This window comes from Salvia hispanica, chromosome 6, assembly GCF_023119035.1.
Source record: "Salvia hispanica cultivar TCC Black 2014 chromosome 6, UniMelb_Shisp_WGS_1.0, whole genome shotgun sequence".
Lineage (NCBI taxonomy): Eukaryota > Viridiplantae > Streptophyta > Magnoliopsida > Lamiales > Lamiaceae > Salvia > Salvia hispanica.
Window position 1 is genome coordinate 16,096,070 of NC_062970.1, and position 23,345 is coordinate 16,119,414.

At 36.7% G+C, this 23,345-nt stretch overlaps 4 protein-coding genes and 1 long non-coding RNA gene across 6 annotated transcripts; 3 read left to right on the forward strand and 2 right to left on the reverse strand.

The window, feature by feature from the left end:
• The first annotated feature begins 200 nt into the window (after positions 1-200).
• LOC125192408 (pyruvate kinase isozyme A, chloroplastic-like) lies at positions 201-3,414 on the forward strand. The gene is made up of 8 exons (XM_048089947.1): positions 201-360; positions 470-1,031; positions 1,128-1,215; positions 1,315-1,505; positions 1,796-1,914; positions 2,046-2,289; positions 2,550-2,784; positions 2,890-3,414. The coding sequence occupies exons 2-8, from the start codon at positions 483-485 to the stop codon at positions 3,216-3,218; spliced, it is 1,755 nt and encodes a 584-aa protein (XP_047945904.1). The 5' UTR covers positions 201-360; positions 470-482; the 3' UTR covers positions 3,219-3,414.
• Positions 3,415-4,993: 1,579 nt separating this feature from the next.
• LOC125192515 lies at positions 4,994-8,901 on the forward strand. Of its 2 annotated transcripts, XM_048090113.1 has the most exons (4): positions 5,009-5,344; positions 6,173-6,402; positions 7,552-7,659; positions 8,623-8,901. In XM_048090113.1, the coding sequence occupies exons 1-4, from the start codon at positions 5,164-5,166 to the stop codon at positions 8,743-8,745; spliced, it is 642 nt and encodes a 213-aa protein (XP_047946070.1). In that variant the 5' UTR covers positions 5,009-5,163; the 3' UTR covers positions 8,746-8,901. The 2 variants fall into 2 exon arrangements, with proteins under 2 accessions (XP_047946071.1, XP_047946070.1); XM_048090114.1 differs by lacking the exon at positions 7,552-7,659 and having other exon boundaries at positions 4,994-5,344.
• Positions 8,902-8,987: 86 nt separating this feature from the next.
• Positions 8,988-11,509, reverse strand: LOC125192516. The gene is made up of 3 exons (XR_007171417.1): positions 10,759-11,509; positions 10,461-10,672; positions 8,988-9,259 (listed from the first exon to the last, which is right to left on the reverse strand). It is a non-coding gene; the product is annotated as an uncharacterized LOC125192516 (long non-coding RNA).
• Positions 11,510-11,743: 234 nt separating this feature from the next.
• On the forward strand, positions 11,744-14,831 carry LOC125192514 (probable zinc metallopeptidase EGY3, chloroplastic). The gene is made up of 6 exons (XM_048090112.1): positions 11,744-12,477; positions 12,601-12,798; positions 13,020-13,244; positions 13,714-13,952; positions 14,032-14,186; positions 14,265-14,831. The coding sequence occupies exons 1-6, from the start codon at positions 11,944-11,946 to the stop codon at positions 14,615-14,617; spliced, it is 1,704 nt and encodes a 567-aa protein (XP_047946069.1). The 5' UTR covers positions 11,744-11,943; the 3' UTR covers positions 14,618-14,831.
• Positions 14,832-21,361: 6,530 nt separating this feature from the next.
• LOC125197403 (protein SOB FIVE-LIKE 5-like) lies at positions 21,362-22,415 on the reverse strand. The gene is made up of 4 exons (XM_048096141.1): positions 21,878-22,415; positions 21,726-21,803; positions 21,575-21,645; positions 21,362-21,505 (listed from the first exon to the last, which is right to left on the reverse strand). Exons 1-4 carry the CDS (start codon positions 22,208-22,210, stop codon positions 21,475-21,477), a joined length of 513 nt encoding a protein of 170 aa, XP_047952098.1. The 5' UTR covers positions 22,211-22,415; the 3' UTR covers positions 21,362-21,474.
• Positions 22,416-23,345: the final 930 nt, after the last annotated feature.

Genomic DNA, 23,345 nt, shown 5'->3' on the forward strand with positions numbered 1-23,345 from the left:
CGGCCATGTGACCAGTACTTTTTCTGTTTTCTCTGAGGGGCCATGCAGTGAAAAATAACAAGAGCACAGATAAAATTGAGTCGCCATTTTTGTGTAGTGACAGAAACGCCACGAGTCACGTGTTGAACGTTAAACATGGACAATTCCCTTAATTAGAACTTACTATGCCGCCCTTTTTCAGCTGTGCCTACTTTTCAAATTCAATTAGGGTTTGGATTTATGCACACATTTTATTTAATATATACATACATACTGTAGATGTCAGCGGCAGTAACCAACCAACTAGCTGGAGTATTTTTCTTGTTAAATCCGAAAATCTTGGCATATTTAATACGAATTCCTGACAACCTTCTTGTTTTGGTACGACCTTCGAATTTTCAACATCTTTTGATTTTCTTGATTGCTGCAAAGTTTGGTTCCTTCGCTCTTCCTTATACTAGTAGTACTTAGCAAGTTTTGATATTTACAGGAATTAAAAGGTCATGGCTGCTGTGGGAGATTTAGCAGTCAAGTTTGGTGGGATGATCAAGAAAGAGGGGGCTTTTGATTTCAAGAATGGTGTATTTGGTGTCCCAATTAAGAGGAATGAAGTGTGTGCACTTAATTTAAGGAAGCTGAGAGCTGGTGAGTCTAGAATTGGTGGAGTTCAGGCTGTGATGCAAGTAGGAGTTGAGAGTGATGCAGGGGTTTCTCCAGATTCGAAGAGTTTGGAGAGGGCTCTGGGGTTTGATGTGGTTACAGAAGTGGAATTGAGGGAGAAGGGGTTCTTGGGGCTGAGGAAGACGAAGCTCGTGTGCACGATAGGGCCCGCGTGCTGCTCTCTCGATGATCTGGAGAAGCTGGCTATGGGAGGGATGAATGTGGCTAGGCTCAACATGTGCCACAACACCAGGGAGTGGCATCAGGATTTGATTAGGAAGATTAAGAAGTTGAATGAAGAAAAGGGGTTTTGTGTGTCGTTGATGATTGATACTGAGGGTAGTCAGATTCATGTGGTTGATCATGGTTCTCCTTCTACTGTTAAAGCAGAGGTATTGATTTTGTGACACAAATATCATACTCTTATACTAGTTGAAAGGGTTGATTTTTTTGGTTATGATAGTTTTCAATTTTTGTTGGTTTGTTAGGAAGGCTCAGTTTGGTTCTTTACCAATGAAAAGTTTGAGGGTTCTCGTCCATTTACGATTCAAGCAAATTATGAAGGTTTTGCTGAAGGTATGTGTGCAGTCTGTGAAATTGGATTGGTGACTTCTACTAGCAACAAAAAGCTTTCTTGTTTTGGTTGTTGTTTCAATCGATCCTTTTACTCTTCAGGCATACAAGTAGGCGATGAAATCGTATTTGATGGAGGAATGGCAACCTTCAAAGTGGTTGAAAAGGTTGGGAATGATCTGCGTTGTCAGTGCACGGACCCTGGCTTGCTCTTGCCACGAGCTAAACTAAGTTTTTGGAGAGATGGGAAGCTTGTTGAAAAAAATTATCAGCTTCCTACTCTGTCACCTAAGGTGAAGCAAATCCAACTCATGTGATTAAATTTCATGCAATTATCATGTGATAAACATATAGTTTCTGCATCCGATGTATAGTGTAGTACTAGTAAATAAAATCCCTGATGCTAACACCGCTGATTGATATAGTGATCCTTGGAAACTTTTTCATGAATGAATCGAAAATGATGAAAAGGGATTTGATTGACAAACTAGAAGTGAAACTGCACATTAACACTATCTCTTGACTTGCTTGATTGGATGTTTACAGAGCTTTCTGTCTGATATATATCTCTCTGATTTATCAGGATTGGTCCGACATAGATTTCGGGATTTCTGAAGGTGTTGATTTTATTGCTATGTCATTTGTGAATGATGCCAATGCTGTCACGCATCTAAAGAACTATATTTCCACCAAATCCTCCAAGTAAGAAACTTGTCCTTTCTCGTATAAATGTGCAGCACCATCGATTGGATGTTGCCAACCATTACTTATTTAGGCGTGAATTCCATTTCCATCTATAGTATGTGATGTGATGGGAAATTTATTCTTCACAGATCGATACAAGTATTGGCGAAGATAGAGAGTTTGGAGGCTCTTCATAAATTGCATGAAATCGTTGCAGCTTCTGATGGAATCATGATAGCAAGAGGAGACCTTGGTGTCGAAATCCCACTAGAACAAATTCCAACAGTACAGGAGGAAATCACCTACGTATGCAGGCAGCTTAATAAGCCAGTATTGGTAGCTTCTCAACTTTTGGAGTCGATGGTTGAATATCCAACCCCAACAAGAGCTGAGGTAGCTAATTCTTTTTCTCATCAGTTGAATTTCTAAATATAGTATCTAGTTAGTAGATTGGGAAATAAAAGTCTCACCCTTTTAGAAATGCAGAAACCTTTGGATTTACAATTCAGAGCACATTTTAACTCACATTGCAATTGTAAAATATGTGTGTCTCTGCTGGCCACATCAAACTATGTTGGATTTCAGTGTGAATTTGCTAAATTTGAATTAAGAACTTGTAATGTGTTGGTTATTCGTTTGCTACTGTGATCTAGGTTGCTGATGTTTCAGAGGCTGTTCGCCAATATGCTGATGCACTGATGCTCTCTGGAGAGTCGGCTATTGGACCATTCGGACAGAAAGCTCTCTCTGTGCTGCGGATGACCAGTAGCCGGATGGAACTGTGGAATCGCGAAGAGAACAGGCAAGACGTTCTGTTACAGCATAATCTCGAAGCATCTTTGCCAGACCGAATTGCTGAGCAAATCTGTAATTCTGCTGCAACAATGGGTATGTTTGCTGCCAAATTCAAAGTGAAGATATCTGATATGATCATCATTTCAATTTGCAATCTTTTTCTTCAGTCATGTTTACATGCTTTTGTTTTGGTTGCAGCAAACAACTTAGGGCTTGACGCTATCTTCGTGTACACAAGGCACGGGCAGATGGCATCAGTGATCTCACGCAACCGTCCAAATCCTCCCATATTCGCACTCACAAATGACAGCAGCACGAGGATGGCCCTCAACCTACGTTGGGGAGTCACTCCACTTCTAGTGGATCTATCAGATGATATGGAAGCTAACATCACCAGATCTGTCCATCTTTTGAAGACCAAAGGGCTGATCAAGAATGGCGATACGGTGCTAGTCGTCTCCGACATCATCCCGACCTCCACGACACAGACTGTGTTTCAGTCCATTCAGGTGAAAACTATTGAGTAAGTGTGTTGTAGCTGGAGAGGATTAATTAGTGGTTGATTTACTTAGTCTGCTTAACTTTCGAGGTTTTTATTTTTTATTTTTTTTTATTTTATGCTTCAAACATGTTTGAATATCAAGTTAAATTATTGTTGATGCCTGTGATAAGACCTCTGTCATGTAATGCCAATTTCCAGTAAGTGCGACAAAATTCTTTTCAGGAAATGTCTACTTTAAATCATACTATTTGCCAGCATAATATTTGAACTGTTCCTCAGTATAATTGGGTGACCAACCAATTTGTCTGATTGAATCATTAGTAATATTGAAGAAAACGATTTAAAGTTTGTAGCCAAACTTCGTGATTTGTTATTACTATGACATAGTGTCATTGAGTTTGACATATACGGAAGTAGGGTTCATGCCCACCAATTTATTGACAGTGTTACTTCTATAATAGCTAACCTAGCTACTCCAAATTCTAACAAACTTTGTATACTTCAAAGTGATACTGTTAATCAACTTTGAGGCATATAGACTTCTTGCCTCACCGACACCACAAGTCCACTGAATGTTTAAAGTAATTTTTTGAATATGAATGAATTCTTTCGTTCTTGTATTTAAGAAGATGTACCCCACTAGTCTACATTTTGTGGAATGAAAAATGGTCCGTGAATGAATAGTAGGTAAATGTTCTTAATGGATCTCGATTATCTATCTTTGATATTATTTCATACTGAATGTTCTTAATTAACTTAGACGGTAAAGAAAGACAACTCAATTAATAAATGATTCTCTTTCAAATAATAATCAAATGTTCTCAAGCATGATTTTCATTTAATTTAGCATTTAATTTTTCTTTTTGTAATATATGAAAATATAAAAAAATAACATTAAAATTGAAATAAAAAATGAATAAGAGATAGGGCATCCACTAGAGCTCCATCATTGCAAAAAGATAGGATATACTAATGTGGCAACCACTAAAGCTCTCATTAAGGCTTCCACTAGGGCATCCATTGTGGATGTTCTAAGTTAATAACATAATGATAAAATTACTCCTTACATCTTTTACATTAAGTGCTTCAAGTTCAAAAAAAAAAAAAGTCCGGGACCACTCCAATTAAATGATTTGAAATTGTATGGTTAAAAAAATGGCACGGTGAAACGTAAAAGTGGGGACCAACAAAGTTGAATAAAAACACAACCTAATTCGTTTCAGAAAATCTTTCTCGAGAACTACGCATGTTGCAAAATACTCTTGTTTTTTGTTTGTTGTTTTTTTAGTATTTTAATTGATACAAGGAATAAAACTAAAAAAATTTAATCATAAAGTATAAAATTTAATAATAGATCTAAAGTGAATTAAAGTTTAGCAATTATTTTTGTATGATTAAAACTAAACAGATAGCACGACGAAGGCCGCACACAATAAACACGAGCTTAAAACGTTTTTGCTTGACCAAAACGAAAATCCAACTCTTCTGTAAAATGCACATACAAAATGCATCTTTAACACTTACTTAAGGCGTTCATTCTTTCCATTTTCAAAATTTTAAAATGAATAATCTTTAATACACAATCTAAAGTTAGGAAAAAAAAACCAAGCAACCATCAATATATGGATAAAACTGTAACCACAATTTACTGTACAATTAAACCTCTATTTATCTGTGCTCCATTTCTTTAGGAGAAAAGGAGGTGAGAGTGCCACCACATCATTCTCTAAATATCCAACTGCTCCAGACCACTAACCTCTAACATTGCCTATTGACCACAAAAATGGCGCCACAAAACAAAGCCTGGCGCAAAATAGCCATCCACATCTCTCATTTTCTACAATGCGCCAGGGGTGCTGCCTCACAACTCTCTCTTCTCTTGCAAAATTCATACTTCCACCAATCCTTACATTACCTCAGATAAATTCATTTCTCTTGAAACTTTTCACTTGAGTTTTCTGTGATTTGTAATGGCATGTATTCAGCTGTTAAAATCAACTCCATCAAATTCACAGTCCAAAATCGCCTGCTTCTACGCGGATTTCAGTTTGCAGAAAAGGAGAATTAGACTTCGGAATTCAAGAATTCAAAATAATTACAGGAGATTTAGGGTTACTTGTAAAGTAGAAGATGGTGGTAAACAAAGTAATGGTAAGTAGGTGCGTTCATTGTAATAATTTTTTAATATATGACGCATAATTTTGCTGTATACTACTCAATATGGTAGTGTACAAGCTTGTTTTTCATTTGGAACAGCGTGATTCAAACCCTGTGATGAGTTATTACTATGATCATAAAGAGTAAAGGTGCGTGTGATTGAGTGGAGAGCTTTGTTGTTTGCTGTTTTTGGATGAAGTTGAATGTGATTGTGATCTACCTGAATTGAATTGAGTCTTCTAGGACTAGACTAGACTGACAGTTACTGAAAGGACATTATTTGTTGATGAACTGATAAATCGCAACAAGTGTTTGATGAGCAACATGAAAATAAGTGCTGGCCAGAATCCTATTTGATTTGGTGAATCCACCGCATTGATGATATCTTAGAAGTGAATTCAATTGCTTTGTTTATACTGTGATTATAGGCTTGGGGTGGATGAAAAGGAAACAAACCATCCAAATTGCCTCTAGTAAATGTATATATGAAAGTAGTCTGTTTTTAAATTCATGTATCTGCGTCTTTGATGAGAAACCTTATATCTCCACCCAAATTTAAAGTACCATGGGGCATGGGATATAATTCTAAAAAAACAGGAACTGCTTGTGTGCAGTGTGTACTGTATCATTACCTTAACTCTCCATCTGCATGTTGTAGATATACATGCGATTGTCTAATTTATGTTGCACCTATGTCCCTTTTAATGGCACAAGTCTCTTTTTCCTATAAATGATTGCATTTCCTGCATATGCATGTGATTAATTTCCTCTGGTTGGTTATTCTGTTACATCTGCAAATATCTTTGTGTCTATATGTCTCAGGTGAAGAACCTCCCGAGTCTTTATTTATGAAGGAACTAAGACGAAGAGGGATGACCCCCACTTCTTTGCTTGAGGAAAAGAATAAAGATGCTGTGAGAGAGGAGATAAAGTTTAGGGAGGAAGATGGGGGGTGGGGTTACTCAAGAAGAAATGGCATCACAACAGGTGCAGAGACAAACCTGACTGGTCAAAGGGAAAAGTCCATGGCGCTTAATAGTGAAGGTCTTGAGGTAGGAAGATCTTTCTGTTTCAATTGATGCTATGAATGGATCATATAATGAGTCAACTATTAAATGTATTTGTTGCCTGATTTAGGTCAGCTTATTCAGGTAAGACCCTTTCTCTTCCTCTTCAGCACAAAAGGGTCTTTCTGGTGCTCCAAACTTGCACGCGGCCTTAAAGAAAACATAATTATATATTAGTATTAGATTTGTTATTTTGCTTATTTTAAAGAACTAAGAGTCCACTGAGAGAAAGAGATTTAGCCACAGGGTGATGGTGGTGGAAAGTATAGATGGACTACTCTACTAAAATGCAATTACAAGAAGAATGTGGTTAGTGAAAGAAGATACATAACATATACTCCCTCCGTTCCATAGTAATAGAGTCACTTTGCCATTTTGGTACATTCCATAGTAATAGAGTCATTTCCCTTTTTAGTAAAAGTCAACACATTTTTCCACACCTACTTTACTCTCTCTTACTTTTTTCTCTCTTTCACCTCTCTACCTTTTTCATTTTCCACTTTATTCTCCATTTACTCAACTCACCTAACACAATTTTTCTTAATCTCCGTGCCGAAAAGTTTCGCCTCCATTACTATGGAACGGAGGGAGTACAAGAGAAAATGTAGGAGAAGAATAGATACAACAGTTGAAGAAGATGAAAACGATCTTCTTAGGGGGACAAGGAGAAAAATCACTGACTACATGCAAACATGCAAAGGATGATGATGTGTGATCAAGTCAATTCTAGAAACTGAAGAATTGAGTGTACTGCCATTGATTATAAACAATTCCTAGATAGATATGGACTTTGAAATTCTGTTCACTTCTTTATTATTTTTACAATCGTGTAAGTGACTAACCTGGAAACCATAGAACAATTGTAAGTTAGGAGGCCCGGATTCAAATCCAACCAACTTTCTCTAGGTCGAGCCTGTTGCATTGGGCATGCCTAGTTTTGAATGCCCTTCCTTTCTGATCTTATAGGCTATTGGATAGGAGTTAGCCACCCATGGGTTGTCGCTGTGGGTTTCTTCTTATCATTCAGAAATGGATTCTGTCTTATATCGGCTATATTTTTTGTTTGGAACGAAAGAACCTCCTAATTTATGATTTATTCTTGGTATTTGTTTGAACTTTTGGCTCCTGATTCAGGGTTTGATCCCACGTGGAAAACTTCTTCTTACCTTAGGAGGAACATTTTTCCTTGCGTTTTGGCCATTGATTCTTGTAACTGTTGCACTTTTCCTTGTGCTGTATCTGGTAATCTCCTGTCCTTGTTCATTTTGCATTCCTTTTTTTCCTAATAAACTACGAATGTCTTCTTTGATTTTAATACTTTATTGTCATTTGATTCTCAAAAGCATGTAATTTTCATATGTGCAATGCTTTGTGTGCCATGCACAAGAATATAACAATTTGAACAAGGTACAATCTCGGTAAAAGGAGCAAAAACCTTTTAAAGTGGAAAGCAGTGGAACCTTTTAAACTCACATATTCCTCACATGTTGGGTGTCCCTAAAAGTCCTCCAGTTCTATCTCACACCTGATTCCTAGGGAGGATTATGTTATTAAATTAAAGCTCTTGTGTTATTTAGAGAATACAGAAAAGGAAGCTGGCTTCTAGGCCTTGGATTATTGGTGCTTAGGGCCTCAAACATGTAAAGTAGGAGTGTTGGTGCCTGAGCTTGGTCTATGAGGCCTAGGTGCCGAGACACATTTTTATACTCTTTCGATTGCTTATACTTCCTTGTTTAGGACTTTGACTATGATAAGATTTTTAGTTTTAAGTAATTAGAGGCTCTCAGCAATCTCTGTTTTATGGATCTTTTTCCACACTGAATGTTATTCTCACCAGTGGTTTGGTCCCATATATAATCTTCGTCCTGGACAAAGAACTTTGTCTAACGACTTCATAATTATTTCAGCTATTGGCCCTATAACCAGTTTCATTTGTTAATAAAGTTTTAGACTAAGGCTTATGTCCATGATATGAAATATTCGATCACAAACAACTTATTTGATTGTTCTTGTTGTTTTTTCCTTTTTTTTTTTTATAATGGTTGATGAATTTGTTTATGCATATAATGTCCTTAACTGCTTGCCATATGGCGGAGCATAATGGATTTGCAGAATGGCACTTGTTATGTATTTTTGCATTTTCCGGTTGGTCATGTTATGCTTGGTTTCAGTACTACTGTAACTGACCCCCATACTCTGGTGCAGTACTTTGGAGCAGAATTTGTTCACGATGGACGTGATAATCCAGTATCTCCGTCCCCATATGTTGATCCTTATGAATTACTTGAAGAAGAGAGGATGTATAAGACTGCTCCCCCTCTTAATTGAAGGACTACGAGCTTCGTGTATAGCAGCATTTCCACTTCATCAAAATTGGGTTTCTATTAATCTCCCATACATGTCAATCACCTTATCTTATAACTGAAACGTGTAAAAGCATTACTCTCTCGTGTCAGACTTGATATAAAATGTTACTTCTGGCAATACTGTTTCGTGAATGAGTGGTTGAACTGTTGTTTGAAAGGTCATATTTTGCAGCTATATTTAAAAAGTCGGCTATGAAGCTTGCTCATAAAATTTGAATATGTACAAATTTAATATTCTCAAGTAGCATATTTTGTTTTTTGGTTAGGAGGTTAAATAGAATTTTGGTCCATAAATTACTTCACAGAACAAATCATACTAATATCTATGCAGCAGGTTGAGACCGATTCCACGACTGGGTCTCGTCTTCATATGTTCTATAACTATGGTTCTCCTGCAAGTACGAAATCCCACTCCATATTCCACGAATAATCAAAATACTCATGAACACTACGTTCCCAACAAGCGTGCAAATAACCTGAAATTATATTGAGTAGAAAATAGATGGTCAACAAAATCACATATCTTCAAGTTTTTTCCAGAATTACAAGACTTGGCCTCTCTGAGGACAAAACATGACATATCTAGCAAATCAAAGGCAATGATAGGAAGAAACTCAATCAGATTTGAAGTGACTTAGTGAAGTTACCCACAGGCAAACTAAAAAGATGTGGAGCCCCAGAAAAATCAAAAAAGAATGGTTGAACATTACTAATGCATCTAGATAGTACTATATACAAGAAAACAAGCACAACAAAAGTCGGCCTATCCATCAACAGAAGTTATACAGACCTAAAATCAATAACCTCGCCCTCGCGTTCTTATTTAGAGTTCAGGCACTGCTGTGAGCAAGGCATCAGCGTCATATTCAACACATAATATTCATTGAAACCTCAATAGGCCAAAACAATGGCAAAGACCAAACTAGAGGAACATTTTTTCACGCAGTCGAGTAAATTATCATCTGACTAGTAAAAAACTAAAACAGCGCGCTCTTAGTAACAGCCCTTCCTCTGCTATGCATGTAATCCAAATATAGTCAATTGTACTTTTAACCAAACAACAACAGTGTATTTCAGAATCTAGCATTCTCAAATGAGCAACATAAGAAAAGTACAAAAAATAAGGATTCATTTCTATTTACCACTCAATGTGAGCAGGAAAAACTGTAAATAAACTAAAATGCAAACAATCCCAACACAATGAAACAGAAAGCATGGTCACAAAACAGGATCCTACAAGGCAAGATTGTGATGGCCAGAATTCTCATAACTATTTTTAATACATGCAAAACAAAACCAACCAGCTTCACCTAAATGTGCAGAAACCTGTTAATAGAGCAAGTTGCAATCTATACTTTCACTTCAGCATTCCAAATGCGATGTTTATATACCAAAAGATTTCATATTTACAATCATTGTCAGCATCAAACACCATGAACAATGCCAAGAATGCATTTTCTTCAAAACAAACTCGATGCACACATCAAAACCAGAGCACCTGAATTTGTCCAATTTAAGCTCGAGCTACATAATACCTCAAATATTATTGCTACCCTTCTCTAGTTTTCTATTGGAAGATTGATATAATTTCCATAGTAGAACTATAAATTAAAAACCAAAGCATAAGGAATCTAACCCTAAATGCTATTTGTAGGCAAATGTTAATAAGTCTCTTACCAATTTGGTGGAGATAGGGACTGGTAAAACAGACTTAACAGCCCTGCACGCTTTTCTCGACAACTTTCTATAAACATTCTCCACAAACCTAATCAAAAGATCCAAGCTCCCTCCAAAACATCATCGTCGTCATCGATGTAGTCACCCATCACCATACCACTTAGCGGCCTTGCGCTTGAAGCCCGAGCTTCGTGGACTGGATTCAGGCATTTCTGTGCGAATCAGAAGCCAATCACTACTAGTGTTAATAATTACTACCATAAAATCATGTCTGATTTAACATTACATCGAATTTGACCTTGAGAGGGAGAAGATAATCGATCGTGCGATAGTGGAGGCGATGAGTTTATGTGGTACGAAAACCAGGGTCTCCGGAATGTTGAACGAGCAACCGAATGCGACCTATAGTGATAGTTCTATTTGAAGAAGAATAACATCAAGAATTTAAGATGGAGTAGAGCAAGTATTATCGAGTGAATTGATAAATGTTTACACCTAGATACAGAAATATAGCAGCAAGTAAACTAAAAAACTAGCACATTCTAAACTCATGGAGTATCAATTTTTGGAAATATAGACCAGAGAACTCAAAAACGAGCACAGTCTATCATCTTCCGTTTCCGATCACGAGCGCTGTTCACCACCTACGGCCGAGAGCTTCTCATCTCAGATCCAGAGATCCATATCTGGAAGTAGTGGAAATGCGGCGGATTGCGACTGCACGAGGATGAGCGGCGACGACCACAGGAGGAGCTTCGTCGCCAATGAGCGCAGGAGGAGCTCATCAGCGACGACGCGCCTCCTGCAGTCGGCAACGAAGCTCCTGCGGTCGTCGAAGCCGCTCATCCTGGCGCCATCGCGCGATCTGTCGCATTTCCACTATATCTATATGATCTGAGATGAGAAGTTCTCGACAGTGGCGATCTGTCGCATTTCCACTATATGGACGTTTTTTTATTTCTCTTGATGCTATATTTTCAAGCCACGACGCCGCCATAACAGTGGCAGCGGGAGCTCTGCTTTGACTGCAAGAGACGGCTCGGATGAATTTGACAGGTTTTGAGGACTATTTTGAGATTTGGGAAAATTTTGGGTACATATTACTCATTTTTCTAAATAATTCACGCATTTTTGAAAAAAAAAATTCGAAACACAGAAATAGAGTTTTCTGTTTCTTACACGTGGAGATTGAGGCATAAACAAGACAGATTCATGTATCCAAACTCAACAAATCCATCAGCAAATCCAAATTGAAGTAATCCCCACATTATCTTTTCCGGAGTAAACACATCTGTTGGTATCTGTGTTTGATGTGATTCCAGTCTTCCTGTTTCCCTTTGTGCATGTCACTCTCACTTTCCCTCCAGAACCTCCTCCACCTTTCTGGAAAAATCATGCTCCTCTCTAAAAAGCCTCTTGCTCCCTCTCATTATTCAATTCAGAATCACTCCAATCACCCGATTATACCGCCATCACAATTCCAATGGCAACTGTTCTCTTCACTTCAGCTCCGTGCTCCTCTTCTTCGCGGATTGTCGAGCAAAACTCGCCTCACATCTCATCCTTTTCTTCTCACTCTTCCTTTTCCAAAAGGGCGCGCCAAAGATTCAATTTTTGTGTGAAAGCTGAGAATTCAGATAAGCCCTCTTCATCTTCGTCTTCGTCCGTGGGGGTGGAGGAACCGAAAGATGAAGTGAATGAGAAGAGAGAATTGCGCTTAGATAATGGTTCAATTAGCTCCGAGCACGAGGATGAGACGGAGGAGAGAGAAGCGCGGCAAGAAATGGACTGGAAAGTTGATGAGGAGTTCAAGAATTTCATGGGGAACCCCTCGATTGAGGCTGCAATCAAGCTAGAGAAGAAGAGGGCTGATCGGAAGCTCAAGCAGCTTGATCGAGAAAGGAGTGATAACCCTCTAATTGCTTTCTTCAACAATCTGGTTCGTGAAAATGTGTCGAAAGAGAAAGAAAGGTTGGAGAGAGCGGAAGAGACCTTCAAGGCTCTTGATCTTAACAAGGTTATTATATTTTGCTTTATTGATTTCGTTGGTTCATGTTTATGATCGCATTGTGAGTCCTGGTTGAGTTAAAAATATTGATTGATTGTCTGCCTGCCTTTTTTGGGTGGAAACAAATTGCAGCTGAAGAGCTGTTTTGGATTCGATACGTTCTTCGCGACGGATGTTAGGAGGTTTGGAGATGGTGGGATTTTTGTTGGGAATTTGAGAAAACCGATAGAAGAAGTGATACCTAAGTTGGAGAAGAAGTTGTCGGAAGCTGCAGGGAGGGACGTGGTGGTGTGGTTTATGGAGGAGAAAACAAATGATATCACTAAACAGGTACATTTTAATACTTGCTAACCCGATTGTGTATATGTATACGGACTCTTGGTTGTTTTTTGTGTTTGTTAGGTATGTTTCATAGCATTTAATGTAAATTTCAATTTAGCATTGTTTGGAAGTATATTTGATGATGGTTATAGCTTCTTTGTTATTTATCTGCATAGAGTCCTCATGCCGTATCATATTGGGATTCTCAGTTGATTATTTGTGTTTGTTAGGCATGTGTAGTGCAGCCCAAGGCCGAGATGGATCTCCAGTTTGAATCTACGAAACTAAGTACTCCGTGGGGTTATCTTAGTGCAGTAGCACTATGTGTTGCAACATTTGGGACAAGTGCTTTGACAAGTGGCTTTTTCCTGAAGCCTGATGCTACCATTGACGACTACCTGAATAATGTTGCGCCTCTATTTGGTGGATTCTTGACCATTATTGCGGTCTCTGAGGTACGTGTTGAATTAATCTCCCAACTTGCTGTATGGTTATTGACAGGTTTAAGAAGGTAACATTACTCATATGTTGTTAGTATATTATCATTATTTTGTGTTAAATAATGAGTGTCCTGGTTGAAATGTTGGTATATAGTAGATGATATACTGCACGTGACAACTAAATATTAAGTTAGGATATGCCTGATCGGTGTCAATTTGTATCCATGATACAATCTTAGATATATAATTCTGAAAGAATAGTTTGTCTTCGATAATACTTGTATTCTAGGAAAACTTTCTGAACATAGAGTGGAATTGTGGTAGAAACTTTGGGTGTGTTAGGTTTGATGCATTCATTTTCTTCACCTTTTCCTTTATGTGTCAAGACTGCTATTTGTATATTCGGATCATATGATAGCCCTCTACCTATATTTGTCCATATCAGAACTATGAACTGTGTAGGTAATCTCTTTGTTTTCCTTAGATTGCAACAAGGGTGACTGCTGCTTGTTATGGAGTTAAACTCAGTCCATCCTTTCTCGTTCCATCAACTTGGACTGGATGCCTCGGTGTAATGAATAACTATGAGTCTCTACTTCCCAATAAGAAGGCTTTGTTTGACATTCCTGTTGCACGAACAGCCAGTGCTTATCTGACATCATTGGTCCTCACTCTTGCTGCATTTATAGCCGATGGTAGCTTTAATGGGGGTGACAACGCACTGTAAGCAACCCTTTTCTCCTCCTTACAATAATGCCTCACTCACGTTCACTGGAATTAAGTTTCACTTCTTTTTATGCAGATACATAAGGCCTCAGTTCTTTTACAACAATCCCCTTCTTTCCTTTATACAATACGTTGTAGGCCCATACACGGACGACCTTGGCAATGTGCTGCCATATGCAGTTGAAGGTGTGGGAGTCCCCGTCGATCCTCTTGCTTTCGCTGGACTGCTAGGTCGGTCTCCTCATGATCCTAACATATTTATAACTGCCCCGTTACAACCAGCTTGCTAACTAGATGTTTCTTGGACAGGCATGGTTGTGACTTCTTTGAACTTGCTCCCTTGTGGGAGACTTGAAGGAGGACGTATTGCCCAAGCTATGTTGGGACGTAACAGTGCCACTTTGTTATCTTTTGCGACTTCCCTCCTGCTAGGGATTGGCGGCTTAAGTGGAAGCGTGCTGTGTTTGGCGTGGGGGCTCTTCGCGACTTTCTTCCGAGGAGGAGAGGAGATCCCTGCAAAGGACGAGATTACCCCGTTAGGAGACGACAGGTTTGCTTGGGGGTGTGTGCTCTTCCTCATATGTTTCCTCACCCTCTTCCCTAATGTAGGGGGAACTTCCACCTCATATTTTGGAGGACCATTTTTCAGGGGTGATTTGTAGGTTGTAGTGTATATATGTATGTGATCTGTATAGCTCTTTTTTTCTTTTTTCTTTTTTCTTTTTTCTCTCTATGTAACCTAGCTTTTTCTTTAAAGGTTTTTGTTTAGGTATGCTCTGTTTCTCTGATATTTTTCTTTTTTTGCTGTTTTGTGTTCTAGATAAGATTATATGAAGGGAGAAAATAAAAATTCAAGATGTCCAACATTAAAATTCATTGCTCAACTTGAATAATGATAGTATTGTCTTTTGAAGTACAGATTATCTGTTAAGAAACATATAAACAAATGCTGTAGGGGTAGGTAGTTATCTTTAATTTTTTTGGATATATCAAATAAAACTTCCAAGAGAAGTAATCCAAATTTCCACAAAAATAGAGGCGTAGCATCCTTTTAGCCATGCTGAAAACTCTCTTTGGCCGTCCGAATATAAATTTCCAACATTAATTAGTCGTAAAATATATAGACCATCCAATCCCATACCATCTACATATATACCCAAATTAAGTTAACCTAACTTAGACCTAACTTGGAAATTCTACATCATGGGCAAAACCACTACCACCACTATTTGCATATTCACAACATTCTTCCTCCTCCTCTCACACATCACTGCCCGACCGGGCCCCACATTTCACGACGTCACTCCCATCGAGAATCATCACGCGGTGAGTCTCGCATATAGCCATATAGTTTCATACTAGCACCCCCGTTTCCACCCCCATAATGCAATATGCATGTCCTGTGTACATATACATGTGATCATGGTGTATATAAATTCCAGTGGCGAATCCAGTTAGGAAACAAGGGTGTGTAGTTGTACCCAAATATTTTTAGTATTACTATAGTTACCGAGTACTACTATTTATTATCTATAATTATGTACCCTAAAACTAATTAAAATGCCCCATTTTTATATGATGAGATTGCTTATTTTAATTTTTTTTTTTTTGTTATTTGGACTTTGACATATTAATATGAAAGTGAGAAAATAAAGTATACTACTAATTGTGGGAGAGCAAATCAAAGAGATGAAAGAAAGAAAACTAATATAGCTCATAGATTTCAGCCACTGCCAATTGACTGTTCGAACTTTGAGGGTTCAAATGGCTATAATTATTTGTCGTATCCTCAAACCAAAAAGAATTCTAGATCTGTCAGTGAATTTGATTATTTGAATATCAAGTTATCACCAGTAATGATCCGTTTGTGTTTTTTAGGAACAAGAAGGGCAGAAGGTGGCGGATCGAGACAACTGCGTGGGGCTTAAAGACGACGAGTGCATGATGAGGAGAACGATTGAAGCTCAGCTTGATTATATCTACACACAAAAGAAGAAGCAGCCGTGATCACAATAATAATTTCTGTTATTGCATGAGATGATTTGTCTTTTCATATATGTTCGGCTATAATAAATCTTCGTCTCCTTATTAATCAATTATTTATATATGTTACTCGTACTACGTATTTCGAAAAGTTCATAATGGTTCTTACTTATTTTGTTGTTTGTAATCCGTAAATATAAATAATTTGAAAAAACATTGGGTCAAGGGGTGCATGCGATTCACAAAATTAGGATAGTATCATAACCTATATTTATGTAATTTTGTGTAATTATTTGTCGTATCCCAAATAATATTATTTGAATATGAACTATATAAAATTATCTCCCAATACTGCAACACAACACGTTTTCATCAAAGCATCCCGATTGATTTGGGAAATGGCGAATGAGTTGAATACTTTGGTGGAGGTGATAAGATCGAAGGTCCGATCATTGAAGAAGAAGTGGAAAAAGAAGAAGAAGAAGAAGACAACGATGACGTACATAAAAATGGACAAGACCGCAAGTGTGAGGTTAGAGATCCGTAGCCGCAAGGCACAACAAATCATCGACCGGATTCTCAAGACAGCCGGCAAGAAGTCTCTCCCCTGATCCCTTATCTCCTCTTTCTCTCCTCTTTCACTCTCAACTTAACTCAATCAGTAAAACACTGGATTTGATGCCAAGTCAAAGTTGGATGATCTCATAAGTATTTCGTAAATAGTAATTTTGGTCCTATTCACTATATGTTGAAATTTATCCAGTATTAGACTATACTCCACAAATGGGATTGATTTAGTGTACGTTCCTTAATACTATATGAATTCCATTTTAAGATAGAATAATTTGTTGGAAAATACTGGGCTGCTACATTATAAACTTAATGTGTATAACTATTTTAAAGTGTGTGTGAATACCATATTATGATTTTGAATTTGTTAATGAGTCAAATAATAAAAAAAGATCTTAGTATTATTATAAGAAGTTATGATCCCCAGATAGGGCAGTTCCAATTTTTCGGTTTTTAGTTTTCTCTTTGAAGTAGCTTGACAAGAACTTCTCTAATCATTTGAAACACCACAACCAATCCGAAGGCCATAACAATACTACAATATGGTACTAGTACACATCCTTTTATGTGTTTCTAATCCGAATTATTTTAGCCCCAATGTCTCATAGCATAATAACCCAAAAATCCAATACGATTGATTTAAAAATATCCCAAATTAAACACGAATGGGCTGGCTCAAAAGTGTAACTGAAACATTGAGGTTCAGGGAGCCCATATGTAATTATCTAAGTACTTCATTAGGCTAAGTTTTGTTGAAAAATGATTTCTTGGTTACATCCTTTCATTTCTTTATAAGACTTCAAACAGATCTTGAATCCATATAAATGTTGACATGTGAATTTTCTAATATAAAAATGTGAACTAAAATTAAAGAGATTAATTTAAATAGTAAGACACTTCTTAAAGCACCACTTGGTTTTAGATAGAATCTTATTGGAGTTTGATTGGTCTCATTTCACTCATAATGTACAATTCAATGAATGTGAGATTACCTAGTTCCCGTAAAATCTAATAATTTCAAATTAAATAACATAATAATGTAGATTAGAGAGAGTAGAATATGTCGAATATATATAGAGAGTAGTTTTTGAGATTAGCTCTTGTCAATTAAAAGGCACTAGAGTGTATTAGATTTTGTTTATTTTGACATCTTTTGAAATGGTTTACAAGAATCCTATGTATAGTTGCTAGATGATCCTTCTATATAAATCCCTAATTAAAAATATAAGAATGTAGAATTATATATATTATAGTCTATAGACTATTCTAGCCACTACATGAAAATCTAGAATTCTCAATCTCAACTATAAACTATTCTAGCTACCACATCAGAATCTAGAATAGTTAGAATCTTCTAGATGATGGCATGACTCTTCAATAATAATCAAACATATTTATATCAACTTATTTTCTTTGACAGATAGAAGATTGACATGCTATAATGACTTTGATTTATGCATAAAGAAAGAAATTATTTTCCTACATGTTATAATTGTTTGATCTATTTTGGTTAAAGATAGTAGCACAGAGTCAAATATAGCTAAATGGGGAAGAATTTGACTGTGAAAATTCTGGAGGAGGAGACAAAAACAAAAGAAAACAAAGGAAAAATAATTTGAAAATGGATAGGTTTATTATGGGTTGAACAATGGGGAATATGGGCTAATGCATGGTTGGTCTGAGCCATATATCATGGTCATGCACTGTATCTAATCTCATATTCATTCAATTTCATCACTTGTATTTTCCTTTTTCTTTTTTCCCTACTTTGCTCAATCATATTCAACTTCTTCATCTGTGGTCCTATCTCGATTTATCATCTCATCAATTTCCTATATAATACCTGCCATCACCCTTTATGATGCTGCACCACTTGTCTCCATAAAATTGGCATCCAGAATTATATAAATTATATAATACATATATTATTATTATTATTGCCATTATTCATGTACATGTACGTACACCTTTGGATCCAAGACAAATGTGGAATTTAAAGACGAAATTTTCCGTTGGTAATTCTCAAAAACTCGTTGGTAAACAAGATTATCGACAAACACCTTAACTTAAACCGTTTCTACATTTGAATGCAACGGTTTAAGTAAATAATGTGTGACATCATAATACATGACCTAGCATCAATTAAGATTGCAGTGCAAGTACGAGATCGGATCGAATAGCTAGATTAACTAATTGAGCCTTTATACACCATTTTTTTACGAAATGACAGATACAGTTGGATGTATATGTCATTTCAACTAGACACGATTGCATTAATTGGTAATTTTAACTTCCACAGTGACATTAATTAGTCGGAAAACGACAATTGTTCGTGTGAAAATGAGAAGAATTAAAAGTAAGAAGTAACCTTGGGTATGTATGATTATTGCAGCTCGACTGGTGCAAAACACATGGGTGTGGGGCTGCAAGAAAAGCAGATGTTAGAAGTAATAGCTACAGCTCTGGAGAAAAGTTGGCAACTGCAGAGATAAGGAGTAGAAGAGATATTATTTACTGTCATGAGAGGAAGAGTGTTGTCATCAATATTGGGAACAGTCCTAGGTGAAATTATTTAAATTTTTAAAAAATTTATTTGGAAGAAAATAAAACAATTGTTATGAATATTAATTGTTCTTCTCCAGTTTTACAATGGGATTGGGGGGCAATGTTTTGGTAGGTGTTGGTAGGACAAAAATGTGTCCCTCCATACCCTTTTGATGATCCCATCCAACATAATTCACTGCAAACAAAGAACAATCCAATCATCTATACAATATACAAGTAATTGTTTGTTGGGTTTGTGTTTGCTATCTTTTTGTGTATTCATTGCTTTGTTGGTATTCAACTTTTTTCATTCCAATACTATGTGCTTTAGCCTTTAGTTGGTTGGAGCTAGCTATAATTAAATTGAAAATTGATAATGCATTATTTTAATTTCATATATTCATTTATGATTTATGTTGATTCACACGTGACCTTCATGGATTAATATTTGTGTAGAGCAAATGAAAATTAGAGGAAGTAATTAATGCACTTAACTCACACTATTCCTAAAATAATAGGAAGGTAAAAAATGGAAATATTGAAGTCAAAACTTGTTAGATGATAGTACACTCGAATTCGAACAAACTTTTGAAGTAAGGAACTCGAAAGAAAGGACAAAGGTATGCTTAGAAGGTCTACTATAATGAATTTTGTATAAAGATTGCATATATATGAATAATTCCAAAAATAAGATAATAAAATATATAGAGGGTGTTTGTAATGGGAGAGGAAGATCTCAGGCAGGATCTGCACACTTTGAAAAGGGTCACAAAGATGCATATGAAATATTCCAACATATGTTTTGGCTTTTACCTTTCATGTCTGACTGCCCATCACCTAGGATTACAAAATCTTTTTATCCTTGCAAATCATTTTATCTTACATTATAATGCATGTCCAAAAACCAAAAAAAAATTGATTTTTTTTAGTCATTAATGTAGAAGGACAATTAAGGTGGGGGGTTGACACCACTAAATAAATAAGTGTGTTGATAGATATTTTGCATCAATTAATGATGTCGTTTGTCATAATTTCAGTCATGTGAATAAGGATTAGAGAACCAGAGGCTTGCTATAAAAATTCGTAAATGTAACAGTACTTATTACATTAATATTTTAATACCTATAATTTGACTGGTTCTATAATTAAGTAGGAATAATGATCCTCATTTCTCATAATTCGGAGACTCAAACCCGTAGTTCGCATTTTACCAATGAAATTATATTTCATTTTGAAATTTCATTTTTTTTTTTTATCTTTTTCAATCACAAGTCTTAACCCAAATTTCAACAATGAGAGGGTTGGATATATAGAGGCGACCGCAACCCCAGTGCCCAGACCGCTAGAAGAACCTTTTTCTTCTAGGATTGGCTGGAAAGTCATGGTCGCCCTGGTCTCTATAAACTTTTTTAAAAACAATTTCTTATTGAGATTTTTAATTTTTTTTTAATAAAATTATGATATTACCCCTCATTTAAAGTTAACAAAAAATCTGCTCTCTCTTGCATTTTTGTTCACTTCTCACCATTAATAACGGTGTTTGTCAAAATAATCTATAGTAACTCTAACTTTCCCTGGCTCATAAAGAAGAATCCAATGCTTTTATAATAAATAAAGTTGGAAGACTTCGAGTTTTTATGTCTAGTTTATGTACTAAAGAAAGTGTAAAAATTTAGAAAAAAAAGAAGACAAAAGCTTACTTATACTCGTACTGGTCCAATCTAAAGATCCCTCATGTGGATATCGATATATACATATATAATTGGCCCACTTAATAAATCCTACTTTCTGACAATTATTGTTACATGTGACTTAATAAATCTCGGTTGCTGACAATAAATATTGTTACACTTATACTCTACACTATTCTTGTTCCAAACAAATATTTTTTGATTCTATTTATGAGAATCAATTTTTTGTCCAAGATTATATTTACATTCATGCTCTTTATGGGATAATGATACACATATTATGTCATCCAACCTCACCAATAACTTTCATACTAAACTAAATGTAACTCATACCAATAACTTTCATTGAATATTTCTTTTCAGAATAGGATAGTATTTAATAGTTACCACACGAGATAAATTCTAGAGATCTTCAATATTAAAGCAAAATGGTGCACAAGGGGCTGGTTACATAAAAATTAAAAAAATTAACATAATAAACCAAATAATTGTTGCCATTATTTCTAAGACAAGAAAATGTACTGAGAATGAAATTTTCTTATCTCTTCTCTTTTTTTCTATGAAGCTGTTTCCCACTTGCGTTACAGCCACAAAAAGAGATGGAAGAAGAGAAGAAAGGGAAACAAAAACCCCTTTTTTGAGATTCAATTTCACCATTTTAAAAACATAGCTTTTTTTAACATTATTACAGCAGCTAACATAGGACAGTTGATCAATGTTGTTCCATTTCTTCACCACCTTTTACCTTCGATTTCAAACCACCTGCCACAGATTCACACTACACATTAGGGAAAAAAAGTCCTTATTTATATATAAAAAAAAAAACTCAACTGGTTTTGGTGCTGCAGTTGATTTCCAGAGTGCAAGAAACGATAATGCTCCTCCTGATATGCAGGTCTCACCTACAAATTTATGCAAATTAAATCTATAAGATATATTAAATAATCATTAATTAAATGAAGAGAAGCAAAAAAGAAAGTACTTCAAATTGAGTTGAGGAGTAGCCTTGTGAATATTCCATTTCCACCACATTCTCCACCGAAGCCTGACTTCTTGCTTTCTGCATATTTGTAAATTCACTAAATAAATAAAATAAAATAACATTAGAAATATGATGGATTGAATTGAACTCACATTGTAAAGCTGGGAGCTAGCAGTGTCGTCGAGCTCCTGCACCTTTTTCCGGCATCGATTTTCTCTGGTTTTGGACAAGGGTTTGGTAAGGGTGGTAGAGTAGTTAAAGAAGCAGTTGTTTTTGTCGTTTCCTCCGCAGCCTTCTTCCTCATGCAGCTGTGGCGGCCCGGACGAGGCGTCCGACACCATGGACAGATCTTCGTCTTCATTCGATATTATCTTGGTCCGATGCTCGGGCGATTCGTAAGTGGAAATTGAAGACTGTTGCAAGTAAAGAGTCCAGCCTGACTCGCAACCGCTGCTGCATTCTTCATTTCCGAACATGTAATTCATTATTTGTAATTCAGCTAGCACTGTTTGATCAATGTATGTTTATACTTATATATATATATATGTGTGTGTGAGTGCGTGTAGGGTTGTTGTTTGTTGGTGTTCTTAGGTTTATGGGTGGAGTAGATATTGAGGATTGAGACTGGGGGTTGAAGGGGAAAAGACGAGAGAAAATGTGAGCTGAATTCAGAGGTTTTTTTTGGCAATATTCAAACTTCTCTATCTCTTAGAATGCCTGCCAGTTGGGCACCAGGGGGCTATGTGTAATATTGCCTTCAAATGGCCAAATCATGTCTCATATCTAACCTCATTACTTTGTGTCACATTTTTAATGTTTAACACAAAACCTTGTTTTAGATTTGCCTAACTATTCAACCCTATCTACACTCTTTTTGCACTTGCACTTGAACGTGTCCGATACCGTAAATGTTCGGATCGATTCCAATTTTGAATCTGAATATATAATATGACAACAACACAATCTAACACAAGACTCTATTAATCAGTGAATAAGAAGGGACAATTAAGTGATTTTCATAGCTAGACTAGCATACTTATCCAGATCCACTTCACACTCGCATATATGAAGTGGATGTTGTATATAGTACTAAGAGCATCTCCAGTGGCGGACTTCCCGTCGCCCTTCGGAGAGGCTTCCGTGAAGTCCGTCGGGGAAGGGCACCATTGAGGCTACCCGAGACGGACGCGGACGTCCGCCGCGAAGGGCGCCATTGTGGCGGGTCGCGAACGTCCGGTGCAGACTTCCCAATTTTTTATTTAAAAAAAAAAAAACTCTAGATATACGGCTCAAAAAATTAATTCTGTAACGTAAATTGCATATTTGTGAATTTGTGAATTTTTTTATATTGGGGGAAGTCCGCACGGGAAGGGAGATGGGAACGGCGGATTGTGCAGTGGGAAGTCCTTATGACGTGACAGGAGGGTGGGAAGTCCTTATGACGTGACAGGAGGTGTTTTTGGAAAGGGCGACGGGAAAGCCCGTCCATTCCATTTCATTCTTGAATTTTGATATAGCGGTGGTTAGACCGTCTAACACACATTTCTTCTTGACATAAAGATTTAGGTAGGATGCTATATTGATTTAGGAGGGACATATAAGTAATTTGATTGTATATAG